The sequence below is a fragment of the Polypterus senegalus genome, chromosome 1 (genome assembly GCF_016835505.1).
Source record: "Polypterus senegalus isolate Bchr_013 chromosome 1, ASM1683550v1, whole genome shotgun sequence".
Classification (NCBI taxonomy): domain Eukaryota; kingdom Metazoa; phylum Chordata; class Cladistia; order Polypteriformes; family Polypteridae; genus Polypterus; species Polypterus senegalus.
Genome location: NC_053154.1, coordinates 53721312 through 53737923, shown reverse-complemented (window position 1 = coordinate 53737923; position 16612 = coordinate 53721312). Strand labels below are relative to the sequence as shown.

At 42.6% G+C, this 16612-nt stretch overlaps 1 protein-coding gene across 1 annotated transcript; it reads left to right on the top strand.

Annotated features, from left to right (window-relative positions):
* Positions 1-469: 469 nt before the first annotated feature.
* On the top strand, positions 470-16033 carry LOC120523466. Its single transcript, XM_039744839.1, has 4 exons — positions 470-1158; positions 1308-1547; positions 1631-2156; positions 15728-16033. The coding sequence occupies exons 2-4, from the start codon at positions 1312-1314 to the stop codon at positions 16031-16033; spliced, it is 1068 nt and encodes a 355-aa protein (XP_039600773.1). The 5' UTR covers positions 470-1158; positions 1308-1311.
* Positions 16034-16612: the final 579 nt, after the last annotated feature.

The window sequence follows — 16612 nt, the reverse complement described above, 5'->3', positions numbered from 1 at the left end:
CTGGTCAAAGGGGGGATCACGCTGCCGGTGTTCAGGTGTGCGCGAGGTTCAACTTCGTTGGAGTCGTTCCACCTGCATCTGGACCGCTTCATACCTGGTAAGGGTGCCCAGAAACCTGTACTTTTGACCTGTGTTGTGCGAAGGAGTGGGTGGCATTGCATTTTTTATCTCTCTCTCTCTCACCGTGTCTTTCAGGCACTTCAGCCAGTGCTGCCCACTTTCAGGCCTACCTGCTGGAAGGCCTGACGCGGTGGAACGAGGACCGTGCGGCACAAGCAGTGGAGGGAGCAGACCGTGATATGGTCTGCTACAGTGGCCAACTCCAGCACTCCGCCAACGAGCTGAGCGACATTTTTATCACAGGAAGCTCGTTGTTGATTACACCCGGCCTGCGAAGTACACTGGTGAGGCGGGCGTCGAGCCCTCTGTCTGTCTATCTGTTTCTCCCTCCGTCCCACCTTTTCATTTTAAAACAGTTGCCTCCTTTTCACAGGTGAGCTCATTGGTATCCAGTACTTGTTTTCGCAGACTGGTCGAGTGCTGGAGGAAGTGATGGGCAGGGATGTCGATGCTCCGGATGGGACTGACACGGACGACGACGACAGTGTCGACGAGGGCTTCCAAGAGGTCGAGGGCCCGGAAGAGGAACCTCTGGACAACACCGTCTTCGGCCTTGAGGAGGACTTCGCCCAACAACCGTTGTCGTCTGTCAGGTCCCAGTCGCATCCTGCCATCGGCGCCTCACAGTCTGGGCCAGCCAACCAGGAGACCTCCCCTGGAGACGAGGCCACTCAAAGCAGGTCCCACAAGCTGGTAAGTGTCTCCTGACAAGTTGTGCTATACCTGTGGAATATCTGATGAGTGCTCCCCTTTCTCACTTTTGCTCTCTTCCCCCCAACAGCATAGCCTTGGAACTGACACTGGCCCAGGTTACCAGCACGTGGTCAACCTGGCCTTGAGTCTCGTCAAGCTGCGTCACCACGCCTACGTGACGCAGCAGCAAGTGGCGGACATCGTCACCCTCTGGGAACGATTGCCGGAGGGCGACAAGGCCCCAGTTCGCTTTCCGCCACGCTACCAGGAAAGACTGGTGCAGGGGAGGTTCCGACGCAAGCACTCGCAAACCATTGTCACACCGGGAGTGGAGAGCTTGCGATGGTAGGTGATCAACCTCTTTGGTGTGGCCTCTATCCTTTTGATTGGATATCGATGGCATGACACTCTCTCTCTCTCTCTCTCTCTCTATATATATATATATATATATATATCTCTATATATATATATATACCCCACCCCGAATGTTGTAGGTGTATGGGCGGCCAAGCCACACAGATGCCAAACATCAGCCGCCTTGTGGAAGCCGTTTGTGTAGAGCTGTCCAGGATTCACACCGAGGGAACCACCATCTGCGGCGTGAGGGTGAATCGCTGGGCAGCTGTGATGCGGGATTACATCTGCATCCGGGAAAACATCCTCACAAACTCGGTACTCCTGGCCCAGACTCGAATCCAGTTATTCCCCCTCAATCAGCGCACACTGGCACAATGGTAAGTACACACTGGACAAGTACCATCCACCATGCTGCTCTCCTCCCTCCCACCGTGACTTACTTTGCTTTCTGTCCCTGTAGGCACTACGCTCGCACCAGGGAGCTTCAACGGCGGGATCTGGAGTTGGCCGTGCCCCTGCCAACCAGCTCGGCCCTTGCTACAGAGCCCACCCCTGCCGCACGCCCACGACCCACGGGCCCCGAGCAGTCCGCTGCACAACCACTCCACTTCCCTGACCCGCCTGACCTATCCGTTCAGGCGACGCAGCGACGTCGGGGCCCCGTGGATGTGGCACCAGCCATCATTGTGCACCCCCCTGTGCCACATGAAGCCCCCGCCACCCAGCCACTCTCCCCGCCGGCTGACACTGCCAGTCCTCCGCTTCCACCGCCGCAGGCAGGACCCTCAGTACCCGCACCACTGCCTGGCGGCGGAAGAAAAAGCAGGAGGCGGCGGAAGAAAAAGCAGGAGGCGGACGAGCTGGCACGACAGCAAGGAATCCTCCCCAAACAAAGGAAAAAGATTGAAGAATACATATGTAAGAGCTGTGGCCGGCAAAAAACTAAAGAGTTCGGCCACAGCCAGTTTGGAATTCTTTTGCTCCACGTCAGCCGGCAAAACCATCGAGGAGTGGCTGGAGGAAAAGCGGAGGGAAAAGCAAAAACGTGCAGGGGGGGATTGTCAATAAATTAATTTTTGTTTTTAATCTGTAGATGGAGCCCATACATTGCTTTATATATATATATAACTGCCTGGCACTTTATCTGTTGGCAGAAAGGGAGGCCTGCTTCATTTAATTTTTGAAGCTGTTTTTACTTTTTTTTTTTTTCCCTCCAATCTTTGCAAATAACTGGCACTTTATGTTCTCAAGGAGGCCTCCGTCCTTTTTCAAGCTGTTTTACTTTTTTTTTTTTTTCCAATCTTTGCAAATGACTGGCACTTTATATGTTGGCAGGCCCCTCTCTCAATTGTCTTTTTTAATTTTGGGCTTCGTCTACAGGTATTGCAATATTTTTTATTCTATGTATATAGTTTTTTCATTAATTATTTTTACTATATGTATATAGTTATTTCATGTTCTTTTTTTGATAAGTGTTTGATTTCTATTAGTTATTTCATGTTCTATTTATTGTATATAGTTATTTTTCTTGTATTGTTTGATATTTCGTTTTATAAACCTTATTGATTGAATCGTTCTGTCTGCCTTGCCTCTATCCCGACGCCGCCGCTTTAAGGGCTCTCTGTTTACCTTCCCGCGACCGCGTGGCTAATCTACTATGCGTCCGCCCTTTTCTCCTTTTACGGACCCGGCTCCGCACAGCAAGAGGCCTTCTTCCGTCACGAAGATCGGCTTACATTTTCAAGAGAGGCTTGCGCAGAGACGACTCATCCGAGAGGTCACAAAAGACCCCAGGACAACGTCTAAAGAACTGCAGGCCTCACTTGCCTCAATTAAGGTCAGTGTTCACGACTCCACTATAAGAAAAAGAGACTGGGCAAAAACGGCCTGCATGGCAGATTTCCAAGACGCAAACCACTGTTAAGCAAAAAGAACATTAGGGCTCGTCTCAATTTTGCTAAGAAACATCTCAATGATTGCCAAGACTTTTGGGAAAATACCTTGTGGACTGATGAGACAAAAGTTGAACTTTTGGAAGGCAAATGTCCCGTTACATCTGGCGTAAAAGGAACACAGCATTTGAGAAAAAGAACATCATACAAACAGTAAAATATGGTGGTGGCAGTGTGATGGTCTGGGGTTGTTTTGCTGCTTCAGGACCTGGAAGGCTTGCTGTGATAGATGGAACCATGAACTCTACTGTCTACCAAAAAATCCTGAAGGAGAATGTCCGGCCATCTGTTCGTCAACTCAAGCTGAAGCGATCTTGGGTGCTGCAACAGGACAATGACCCAAAACACACCAGCAAATCCACCTCTGAATGGCTGAAGAAAAACAAAATGAAGACTTTGGAGTGGCCTAGTCAAAGTCCTGACCTGAATCCAATTGAGATGCTATGGCATGACCTTAAAAAGGCGGTTCATGCTAGAAAACCCTCAAATAAAGCTGAATTACAACAATTCTGCAAAGATGAGTGGGCCAAAATTCCTCCAGAGCGCCGTAAAAGACTCATTGCAAGTTATAAGCGCTTGATTGCAGTTATTGCTGCTAAGGGTGGCCCAACCAGTTATTCGGTTCAGGGGGCAATTACTTTTTCACACAGGGCCATGTAGGTTTGGATTTTTTTCTCCCTAAATAATAAAAACCATCATTTAAAAACTGCATTTTGTGTTTACTTGTGTTATATTTGACTAATGGTTAAATGTGTCTGATGATCAGAAACATTTTGTGTGACAAACATGCAAAAGAATAAGAAATCAGGAAGGGGGCAAATAGTTTTTCACACCACTGTATGTATTTAGTTTATATTCTTGTCTAAGTTCATAACAACTATAGGGTATTCTGTTTAACAGAATAATGGTGCTGAAAAGAAAAAGAAAGGACTGTTTATTTTCCACATGACGTACCACTCACTGTATGCTGGTCCATCCATGAACAGATTTTCTGCTTCTGGCAGAGAAATCCTCTCAACTGTGTGTATAACTTTAATAAGAGCCTATCAAAAACACAGAAAAAGACAGGATGTTACTCATAGACACACTTTCTGTACTTATTAGAGATTTACTGAAGGCTAATTAACCTCTGGCATCAGCACATCCAGAATGATGTGAACTCTCTCAAAAGTGCCTACAGCTCGTGACAGCACTTCATTCAAGAAGTTGTAGAGGCCATCTATCAGCTCCTCATCTTCTATATAAGTCATTACCCGGTGACTTTTAGGATTTTCATAATTTTTTAACCATTTGGACGATACCTTACGAGATACAACAGCCTGTTGGACAAGAAAATACAAGTGTTTGGCACTATAAAGTTATCTTAGCTCTTTGCTGTCAGATAGATTACAATACCAAAGTTTTACTTGTCATCTGAACTAAGTTACCAGCAAGTGATCATCTGCTCCACGGTCCTTTTATTATGAACTCTTAACAGTTTTTCATGTTGAGTCCTGTAGGCCCTGCTGATCTCTGCAGCCTCATAAACCTGAGCCACTTGTTCTTCAGTCAGCTGCCCTACTGCAGCCACACAGCCAGCCTGCTCTCCTACACTGTGGACACACACAAATAAACACATCAGACTGTCACATGGAGTATTTGTCTTATGCAAGCTGTCTGGCTTTGGTCTGAACAGTTGTGTTTCCTCGGAAAAGTGGACACATTGGAAGACAGTTGAAACTGTGAGGATTACTCTGTGGATCACTACAAAAACTCCTGTTGGATGTGATCTCAATAGTTTTTCTGAATACATCCATTACTTCAGAGTACTATGATTGCTCCAGTCCGGACACTGTCTAAAGTAATATGCAAGTCACAGAAAAGCTTTGAACATATTTTTATTCTAATCATCAAAATAACCAATCTAACACTCCCCATGTGACAACAGGCCCCAAACAGGTCGACACAATACATCAGCGCGTCCGCCCTATTCCGAGTGGCTAAAGTGCCATTTAAACTAATACAGGTCGACGTGGAAACCGGGTTTTCTGATGAAAAAACAATAACGTTTAAAACAGTATCGTTTACATACAGCTGATTTTGGCGAATAGTTTACATGCAACTATTGATATCTATTTATATTATATATAGATGTATACTATATGACGTACATTCTGTGTTGCATGAAAACGTTGCACGAGGCGAAGAATGGATATTTATGAAAGTATTATAGTGCGAGAGATGTCGTCACCCGTATTACTAAAGCTCTTCTTTGCAGCATTAGGCATTCTACAAATCGGCATTTATATGATGTATAATTTATAGTTTTATTGGGTTCGCGTCGTTGATCTTTCTCTTGTGAAAAGTTTTTTTTTTTTCAAATCCTCCATTTAACAAAAAATTCCAACTTGGATAGCGAGCGAATCGCCGTAGTCGGCCAGGGGGGTACACGTCCCTAATTATATTGAGTAAAGAGTTTCACTGTATAAGCTTAATATTTGTGTGTTTGGAGACTCTGTTGTCGTACTAAATTTGTATTGTAGAAAAACAAAGTACTGTCCAGCATGCTTAAATGTGTCTTTTCGTTTCTGATCGCTATACAGTACTGCACTTCCAATTTGGGGCAATTCGCTATCAACAGTTTCAGCCAATCAACGCCTTCTAAACATGCAGAATAACAGTGCGAACCTTTATTGTTGCGACGCATCTTCGTTTCAGTCACTCATTGTCCTGTTAGACTATTTATTGTTAAGTGTTGCTTGAGCTACCGTTTATAGTACAACAGGTGGCCTATCTAGTTCTTAAATCGATATTGAAATGCACACACAAGCCTCCTAAATTATTCATTTAAATGCCTACGTTTTAGGAAGTCGTAGTTTTTGTTTGTTCCCGTTAGTAGGAATTATAATTTCTCAGTGTCACATATTTTTTGGTACTTCTAAATTGTCTCTAATGTGTGTGTGTGTGCGCGTTCTATGGGAGGGCGGCGCCCTGCCCGGCCCTGTCCGGGGGTTTGTTTCCTGCTTTGCGCCCTGTGTTGGCTGGGATTGGCTCCAGCAGAAACCCGTGACCATTTAGGATATAGCGGGTTGGATAATGGATGAATGGAGTTCCGCATCATTGAGATTCTGTTTCATATTCTGTATATGCAACCTTTTTAAAATAACGTTAATTGAACTGACTATAGCAGACTTGTCATCTTAAAATGACTTTATTTATTTGATATTGACAATTAATCATAAGATCAGAAATCAAGGAGGATATGAGTTTCCATGGACTGTGCTGTTTCTTTATTCTTCGTGACATCGTGTCAGTAGAGAGTCCGAGTGCGTGACGTTAACAATGCATTCTGTCCGAAATGACCGCAGTGAGCCGATCTTCGTGACGGAAGAGGGCCGTCTGCTGTGCAGAGCCGGGTTTGTAAAAGGTGAAAGGGGCGGAAGCATAGCCGATTAGCCACGTGGTCGCGGGAAGGTAAACAGAGAGCCCTTAAAGAGGCGGCGGGACAGAAGCAGGCATGCAGGCACAACGATTCAATCAAAAAGGTTTATGAAAAATAACATGAAATAACTATATACATACATACAATAAATAAAAATCAAAAAATTTTTGCAATAAAAAAATAACTGTTAGTGCCATAACCTGCAGATGAAGCCCAAAATTAAAAAAGAAAATCGAGAGGAGGAGGCCTGCCAACATACAACAACAACAACAACATTTATTTATATAGCACATTTTCATACAAACAGTAGCTCAAAGTGCTTTACATAATAAAGAATAGAAAAAAGACAAGATAAAAAGTGCCAGTCATTTGCAAAGATTGAAGAAAGAGAAGATAAGAGAAAGGCATTGTGTTGAGGGCCAGGACTAAGGGTGATTGGTGCTGTGGCACTGGTTTGTGTGCTTCACGTTTGTAAATATTATTGTAAATAAACGTATGTGGGTTGAAACCAACGATGTCTACCTGTCTGTGTCCGGGCTGTTTCCCACTATATATATATATATATATTGTGGACTTGAACCCGGACACAGACAGACGGACATCTTTACTTCACCCAACACACTTTTATTTTCCACAACTATGTACAATGTTCTACGTGCACTCCCCAGTGCCTCTTGCACCGTTCCACAGTCCAACTGCCTTTCTCCTGGCCACCTCCAGTCCTCTCTCCAGCTCTGTCTCTCTTCCATCCGACTTCCGCTCTCGACTGAAGGGAGGCAGCCCCTTAAATAGGAACCTGTAAGGGCTCCAGCTGCTCCCTGGCACTCCTCCGCAGACACGCTGGCTGTGCAGGCTGCACACCCGGAAGTTGTCCGGGTGTCCCCTGTCGTCTTCCCCCCAGCACTTTCTGGTGTGGCAGAAGTGCTGGGCTCCAGGGTTGTCCAGGCACCGGGGCGCCGTCTGGCGGTGGCCACGGGTCCCTACAGGGCTGGGCTTCAAAGCCCTTTACCCGTGGCCCCCAACATAACCAGGGCGGACGCCCCCTCGCGGTCTGGAGGAGGTACAAGCCCTCCTCCGGTCCTCCTGGGCGTCGATGCCACAATAAATATATATATATATTTATATATATACTGTATATACTGATAGATATGCAGAATATGTTAAATATTATTCCATTTTAAGAAGATGATACAACTAAAGGTTTTAGCCTGTTTCATTTTAGAACTGCAGCAAGCATTCGTTTTGGGATGGTGGCTGAGGACACACCATATCCTTCTGCGAACATGCAATTTATATTAAGACATGTCCTATTTTGTCTGTGTGCCACATCAAAGAAGAAACTACATGTTCTAAACATGTTATATACATGATATACTGCAAAATACTCAGTGTACATTTATCTAAATGTAAAAATTAGCTGCTGTTATGTACTGATTATGTGCTGAATGATCAGAAATCAAAAGTGGTAAAGGTACAAGTCAGTCATTTTCTAATGCGCAGGGTAAGGAGGGTGTTGGAGGCTACTCCAGGAACAAACCCTGAACAGGGCACCAATCCATCGCAGAGAAAACACATCCCAACCACACACTAGGGCCAGTTTAGCATTGTCAGTACAATACAATACACAGAACAGAACAAATACTAAATACAGTATAAACATAAAAAAATTAAAAGTACGTAGCAGAATTTAACAGTGGATGACATCACATGATATGATTTGGATTTATTTAGAGTCCCGGAGACCTCATCCATCAAGCTGCCTCCCCCATTTGGCCATTTCGCAGCTGAAACAGTGCTGGGCCAGCCAATCCGATGAAAGGACCTCTGTTTCCCATGATTCCATCGATCCTCCATCACGGATGACTTTACCATAAGCAGGCACAACAACTTGGCAGGTGGGCCATGGCACCAAGTGCCACATTTGAGTACCAAGAAGAGAAACAGAATAGGTGAGGGTTAGTATCAAATTATAACTATATATATATATATATACTATATATATATATATATTAATAAGGATATTCCAGTCCATTGTTCCAAAACAGTCTTTCAGAGCCTGCTGTGCCTCAGGGGACCACTTCCTGAATGAGCGTGTGGTTGTAGGTAGTTCCCTCACTCTTGGTTTGTAGTGAGGCTGAAGCAGAACTAGTTTATGATCTGCTTTCCCAAGCGCAGGCAGCGGGGTCTTTAACGTTTGCACACAGTGGGACTATGCTCTCCGCAGCGCGCCTGTGGAAACTGAGAATAATAAAGTGCTCAAAATTGGCGATTCCATAGTGCGGAATGTTAGAATTCCAAACTATGTTAAACCAGCAGTTAATGTTAAGTGCCTTGCAGGGGCCAAGATTTCTGGCATAAAGGCCGCATTGGACCGTGTTGCCGAGATGAAGTATCTACCTTATTGCTGCATGTCGGCACTAATGATATTTATTTACAGCAATCTGAGGTATTAAAGCGGAACTTCATCTCTCTATGCACCAAAGCTAAAACAAAATGTCGGAATTTAATTGTATCTGGTCCCTTACCAAGATTGTATAGAGGGGATGTGATTTATAGCAGATTGCATTCCTTTCACTGCTGGCTAGAAACCTGGTGTGCAAATAAAAGCATAGCATTTGTGAACAATTGGGATGATTTTTGGGAAAGGCCTGGATTTTTCAGAAGAGATGGTCTTCATCCTAACTGGAGGAGATCTTATGTATTATCCCAAAATATGGCAGCAAAACTGCCTGGTTGACTGATTAGAGCACCATCCAGGCCGCAGTCATGTGATCTTAAATCACAGGCTGTTGTTTATCCCACCTGTTATTTTCCTGAAGCTGTTACCCATAATCCCTGTTGTGGGGCATCCAGTAAATTTAGTCTTGATACAAACCATAAATTAATTGATAACCAAAAAATAAGGTGTATAATTAGACCAAGGGATAAAACCAGACACTCCACCAGGGGCATCTGTAATAGAAATTTAATTCAAATTAAAACAAAAATATATCAGCAGTTCAGAAAGAACCATGCAGTTTTAAATGCTGTTTATTGAACATTCGCTCTCTTGGCACTAAAGCTGTTTTGGTAAATGATATAATATTAAGTACAAAATCTGATCTGTGTCTTCTTACTGAAACCTGGCTTAGTAAATGTGACACTGTTCCCTAGCTGAGGCGTCACCAGATGGATACTCGTTCCTTCATAAGTCTAGAGATTCTGGTCGAGGAGGAGGCCTTGGAATAATTCATTGTAACAAAATGCAAATCACTCCTAAAAATTTAGGCAACTTTACATCCTTTGAGGCATTCATTTTAAATATTAAAACAGATTCCAACACAATTATAGTGCTAGTCTACAGACCACCAGGGCCATATTCATTGTTCATGACTGAATTTAGCAACCTTCTGTCTGATTTGGCTATAAATTATGATCACGTAGTTCTGATGGGGATTTTAATGTACACATTGATGTGTAAACTGACACTTTTAGCAAATGTTTTACTTATTTGTTAAATTCAGTAGGATTTTGTCAGATTGTCAAAGGTCCAACTCATAATCATAACCATACATTAGATTTAATTATAACTTACAAAGTTGAAATTCAAAATTTAAATATTACTCCATTAAATGTAGTTATTTCCGATCACTTCTTAATTACGTTTGATTTAGTTCTGCCCATGCCAGCACTCGCAGATTAAAACAAAGACAGTGCGACATCTAGATTGTAATTCTGCTTCAAAATTTATAGATACCTTGAGTAAGTCGAGTGTAATTGTGGAAAACCATTTAGATCAGTTAACATCAAATGTAAACGTGGAAAACAATTTAGATCAGCTAATATCACATTATAATGTGACCTTGAGAGATGCTCTGGACACAGTGGCTCCCCTAAAACAAAAGTGATCAAAGCACATAGAAACTCTCCCTGGTTTAATGAAAACACTCGAGCTCTTAAATTAGAGTGTCGAAAACTGGAGCGCAGATGGAGAACAACAAAGCTACATGTCTTTCAAATTGCATGGACAGAGAGTGTTAATAAATATAAAAAGCCCTCTTAAAGCTCGCTCAGAATACTATTCTACATTAATAGATAGCAATAATAAAAATCCTAGGGTACTTTTTAGAGCAGTGGCTAAATTAACAAATGGGAATTCAGATCAACAGTGCAAAATACCAACAGATATTAGCAGTACAGACTTTATGAACTTCTTCAATGAGAAAATTAAAAATATAAGATCCCAGATCTCAGCATCACAGTACAAACCAAATACTAGCTTAGCAGACCCTGCTCACATTGCATTCAGCACTTTAATAATTTTAATCCTGTAACTCACAGGAAGTCTTAACTTTAATTACTAAAATGAAGCCCACTACTTGTTCCCTAGATCCAGTGCCAACAAAACTAGTAAAAGTGCAATGGATGTTCTTGCAGCACCATTCTAACATTATCAATAGTTCATTATTGCATGGCACAGTACCTGATGCACTAAAAGTGTCAGTCATTAAACCTTTACTTAAAAAGTCAGACCTAGACCCACACATACTAAATAACTATAGGCCTATTTCAAATTTACCATTTCTCTCTAAAATACTAGAAAAGTAGTGCCAGTCAGCTTCAGTCACACCTTACGCATTACAATTTATTTGAGAAATTCCAGTCTGGCTTTCGCACTGGTCATAGTACAGAAACGGCACTAACACGGGTTGTAAATGACATTCTGATATCCTCTGATGAAGGAAATTCCACTGTAATTATGTTGTTGGACTTAAGTGCAGCATTTGACACCATTGACCATTCTATTTTACTGCACAGGCTAGAAAACGATGTTGGGCTTACAGGCCCGTGCTCGCTTGGTTCAGTTCTTATTTATCAAATCGATTCCAGTATGTACAGAAATGTGCTGACAGTACTCCATCATTATACACAGAAGTTCAATATGGTGTCCGCAGGGCTCAGTACTGGGACCTTTACTGTTTTCACTTTACATGCTTCCACTGGGATCTCTCATTAGGAAACATAATGTTAATTTTCACTCGTATGCAGATGACACCCAGTTATACCTTTCATTTAAATCAAATGAAGTTTCTCCGATGTTGTCTTTAATTAGTTGTGTTAGTGAATTAAAGGAATGGATGAATGAGAACTACTTGTCTTTAAATACAGATAAAACAGAGATGTTAATTGTTGGAGGGAATGACGCTGATCACAGCAATATTTTGTCGTCATTTAACTCAGTTGGAATCCCAATTAATTTTACTGAATCAGCCCGCAATCTAGGAGTTATCTTTGACTCTAGCATGTCATTTAAAGCGCATATTACAAAGTCGTCCAAAACATGTTTTTCCATCTTAAAAATATTAGGAAATTAAGGCGCTTTCTAAATAAACAGGATTGTGAGAAATTAATTCATGCATTTATCTCTAGTAGGATTGACTACTGCAATGCGGTGTTCACTGGCTGTTCAAACTGTTCTCTATACAGCCTCCAGTTAATCCAAAATGCGCTGCAAGAATTATTACAAGAACAAGAAAATATGAACACATAACCCCAGTTCTTAAATCTTTACACTGGCTCCCAGTTAAGTTTAGGGCAGATTTCAAAATCCTCCTTTTAACATATAAAGCATTAAATGGCCAAGGTCCGCTTACTTGTCTGAACTTATCATGACTTACAAACCTGAGCGCACATTAAGATCTCAAGATGCCGGTCTGCTTAGGATTCCAAGGATTAATAAAATAACAGTGGGAGGTCGAGCTTTTAGTTACAGGGCCCCTAAACTGTGGAATGGTCTTCCTGCTTCCATAAGAGATGCCCGCTCGGTCTCAGCCTTTAAATCCCGGCTGAAGACTCACTACTTCAGTTTAGCATATCCTGACTAGAGCTGCTGATTAACTGTACATACTGCATCTCTGTTGTTAGTCATTAGCACTATAACATAAGTAACATGATAATTATATTTGAATACTAACCCTCACCTATTCTGTTTCTTTTCTCGGTACCCAAATGTGGCCATTGGTGCCACGGCCCACCTGCCAAGTTGTTTGCCTGCCTATGGTAAAGTCATCCCTGATGGAGGATCACAGGAATCATGGGAAAGAGGGGTCCTTTCATCGAGCAATGTTTCAGCCGTGGCATGGCCAAATGGAGATGCAGCTAGATGGATGAGGTCTCCAGGACTCTAAAAATATCGAAACCTAATTATGTCATATCATCTACTGTTAAACCGTAATTCTAAAATTTTTATTATGCTGTCTTAAGGAATTGTTCTGTTGTGTATATTGTATTGTATTGACCCCCTACTTTTGACACCTACTGCACGCCCAACCTACCTGGAAAGGGGTCTCTCTTTGAACTGCCTTTCCGGAGGTTTCTTCCATTTTTCCCTACAAGGTTTTTATTGGGAGTTTTTCCTTGTCTTCTCAGAGAGTCAAGGCTGGGGGGCTGTCAAAAGGCAGGGCCTGTTAAAGCCCATTGCGGCACTTCCTGTGTGATTTTGGGCTATACAAAAATAAACTGTATTGTATTGTATTGTACTATCCTAGTTCCCCTGGGAGTTACAATGCACATACTGGGAAAAGGCAGGTAATGTTTTGACCAGCATCACATGGTTAAAATCTCCAGAGAGTAGCACAAGCGCCTCAGGGTGCTGCATTTGTAGTTTAGCAACAGCGGAATTGATGATGTCACTCGCTATCTCCACCTTCGCTTGAGGAGGAACGTAAACAATAACAACAATCACGTGTCCAAACTCTCTGGGCAAGTAAAAGGGACGCAGACTTACGGCCAACAGTTCAATGTCCCTGCAGCAAGTGGAGATTTTAACGTTTACATGTCCAGAGTGGGACCACCTTGTATTCACATAGAGAGCGAGTCTCAATAATTCTATCTACATCAATGATTTACTCTGTTGTGCTGTAGATGAGAAGATTACTTATTTTTTACCAAACCGCAGCCTTTGATAAGATGCATTCACATGGAAAGGATGTTGCTGACAAAGTCAGGTGCATTTTTGAAAGTTTGTCCCCAGATGTGCTTGTCCAGCTGTTCATTCTTGTCAGTAATTGAGTGATCTTTATGTCCACATTTGGATGAATTCGCAAAGTTTCTTTACAACTTTTTGTCTCATTAACGCAGAAATCCCGAGGCTTTCCTAAAATTGCAGAAGACACTGTTGATGGCGCTGATTCTGTTTTAAAGACAGTTGTGATTAGTTATGCAGCACACGCCTTTACTCACATTTCTTTTTGGAAATCAATAATACATATCAGCTACAGATCTGGGAATCACTCAATAGTAAAAACGTTTAATGAGGAGTGTCTTGCGCATATACTGGTGTAATGATCACGTCGGCTTTAGTGAAGCGTGTCTTAGCCTTTCTGACATGATCGACATGGGGTAGAATAGATTGTGGATTGTTATAATACGTGCTACCTTACGCAAAATATGCTCATCAATTTGTTAGAGATTTTTGGTGGACACGATTCCACACCAAGGAAAAAGGTGCCCCATGTAAATCGTTCATAATGTCTCCAAAATATACTGAACTTACAGACAAGTACTACATAACTGTTTTTTTTACAAAGTCCTTATTTTAACTTTAGGCAAGAACCATACGCGAGTCCCAATTAGGATTAGAACTCGCATCAGCACACCTTCTTGCTGGAGCGAGAAGGGTATTGCTGCAGACCGGAGACATAATGGGCGGGTCTGAAGGCGAGATAACTGGCCTGAAGCGGCCTAACGAGGCGGGCCACGATGACGAGAGTTGTCACCTTCGGAATAAGCGTTTCTACTGGTTGCCCGAACCGAAAGTCGCATGTCATTTGTATCCACCCTAAAAAGTCCTGTGAAAACTCGAATATTCAGCTGTTATCAAACGATTCCCTTTATCAAATCTGGTTAATACCGACATGATATTGTAGTTCTGATTAAACTGTTTATGTTACCTGTGCTTTGCAGGAAGAAAACGTAACTAAAAAATGAATAGAGTCTGTTGTATATTTTTTTTCCCACCCTTACCGAAAGGGAGAAATGCACCCAGAGAATGGGCCGTAAATACTAGTCAGTTCTCACAGTTTGAAATATGTTTCTTTTGGTAGTAGAGTCAGTTCCGATTTTGTGTCGTTTTCTTGAGTTATTGACAAGCAGTCCTGTAAAGCTCTCTGCAGCGATTGGCTCGCCACGGAAACTCTTGTCTTCTAATTGGTCGAGGCACTCTTGCGTCGATAATTTTGTAAAGTTTGACTGGCCGAAACGAAATGTCTTCCGTTTTCTGTTCCAAAAGACCCGTCTACCCGCCTAAAAGCGGCGATGTCATGTTTCAAGTTTTAACTTATTGTGGGCCCGCTGGTACTATTAATATGGTACTACAGTATTCCTGCTACTATTAGTACACAAGGATTATAGTGAAGTGAAATAAAACACGTAATATAATCTAATGGGAATTAATTTGTTTTGTGTATATTAATGAAAATATTTTTTTTTCTTTTTAGCAAACTGGTTTCAGTAATATAAATATCTCTAAATAGTCTGAACAGAATTGCATTCTAATTATGTTTGTTAATAATAAATAATAATAATGCTAACAATAGCAAACTGCAGTTTAACAGGTTAGTTGTAGCATTATTAAAGGCCTTAAAAAAGTCAGTACTAGTATTACTAACCATTATATTTATTTGTTTGTTTGTATGTTTGTTTTGTGTCTATGTCCCCTTGCTCTTTCAGAATTAACTGTTTCTGGTATCTCTTACCATGGATGTTCCTCTCAAAAAAAAGGTTTCTTTCATTAATTGATGTACTGGTTGATTGCGTTGTTTTACTAGACCCAACAACACCTGCAGTGTTGATATGTAAATATTCATCATAGGTTAAATAACACAAAGGTTAATTCGAAAAAAAACAAACTTTTTGGGATATTGGGCTTGGTGCCTAAAGAATTTGTTCAAAGGTGGCGGTTTATCATCCTGTTGTTCCCTTGTTCGTATTTTGCATGCTCAGTTACTCTTTATTTTATCTCTGTTGGAGGCAGCATCACTTGGTGCAGACTATATGGAGGTTTTAACCTATTAGTTGTTCCCTGAAGGCCAATTTGTAATATTCTGAAATTTCTTTTAATTTCAGTTTTTGGTAACCTAAACTTTAAATGTAAATGCCTGCCAGTCTCCTGCTGATCCATTTTAGGTTGCTTGTTGCATTCCAGGTGGTTAAATTTGAAGAAAAACTGCTTGTTGCATTCCAGGTGGTTAAATTTGAAGAAAAACTCGGTTTATCCAATTCATCCAGCTTCAACCCTGTGCCACAGTTCTGCCGCGAGACATCCGGCGAACTGACTCTCAAGGCCTCCACCAAGGCGATCCAGGTCACCAAGACATACAGCCTCAGGCTCATGGCCGAGATGGTCAGGGAGCAGGCCAGGAGACACGTGCGGGCAGCATGTGGTGAGCCCGAGGACTCCAAGCTAGAGCGCAGTGCCAGCGAGCTCCAGTTTGGACAGTACTTTAAATAGTTGCTGACCCATGACTTTGACTATGTTGTCATGGTGTTGGCAACCCACCAGAGGGAGCGCGAAGATGGCCAAGTGTCAGATAGCCCGCTGGCGAGCAATAAGAACGCCTTGGAGTTATACGCCTGGCTCTTTCCCGACATGAAGACGGCCATCCGTCATCGACAGGAGAGAGACGGGTCGGCCAAACCCCTGGATGAGTGCAAGAGGCTCATCGGCTTCGGTGAACATGCACACCTGACGTTTCAGGCCCTTTAAGATGCAGAAGATCGGGAGGCCAACAGGTGAGAAACTTTTGGTTGAGGGGAAGGGCACAGCAAGGTGGTAGGACTCTGCTTCGATTTGTTCACCTGTTACCATTCCCAGTTTTGTACCCCAACGCAGTTACATCAAATGGCTCCAGCACCAGACCACCAAAGTTGGGACTAAGATGCCTGTGCTCCAGCTGTATGTGCGGCGGAGAGACGAGGCGAAGGCAGCAGCAACCTCCTCTCTTCCCAAAACCACCACCGTTGGCCCCCACCGCCTCTCTCTCTGCAGCAGCCTCCATCGTCGAGATTGACGCCTGATGACGTGCTGATG

Bases quoted from the DNA above. Each gene is read 5' to 3' on its own strand.
- LOC120523466 (XM_039744839.1), top strand. From the start codon at position 1,312: ATGGGCGGCCAAGCCACACAGATGCCAAACATCAGCCGCCTTGTGGAA. The intron at 1,548-1,630 runs GTAAGTACACAC...CTGTCCCTGTAG, and splicing joins CAGCGCACACTGGCACAATG to GCACTACGCTCGCACCAGGG. The intron at 2,157-15,727 runs GTCAGCCGGCAA...GTTGCATTCCAG, and splicing joins TTGGAATTCTTTTGCTCCAC to GTGGTTAAATTTGAAGAAAA.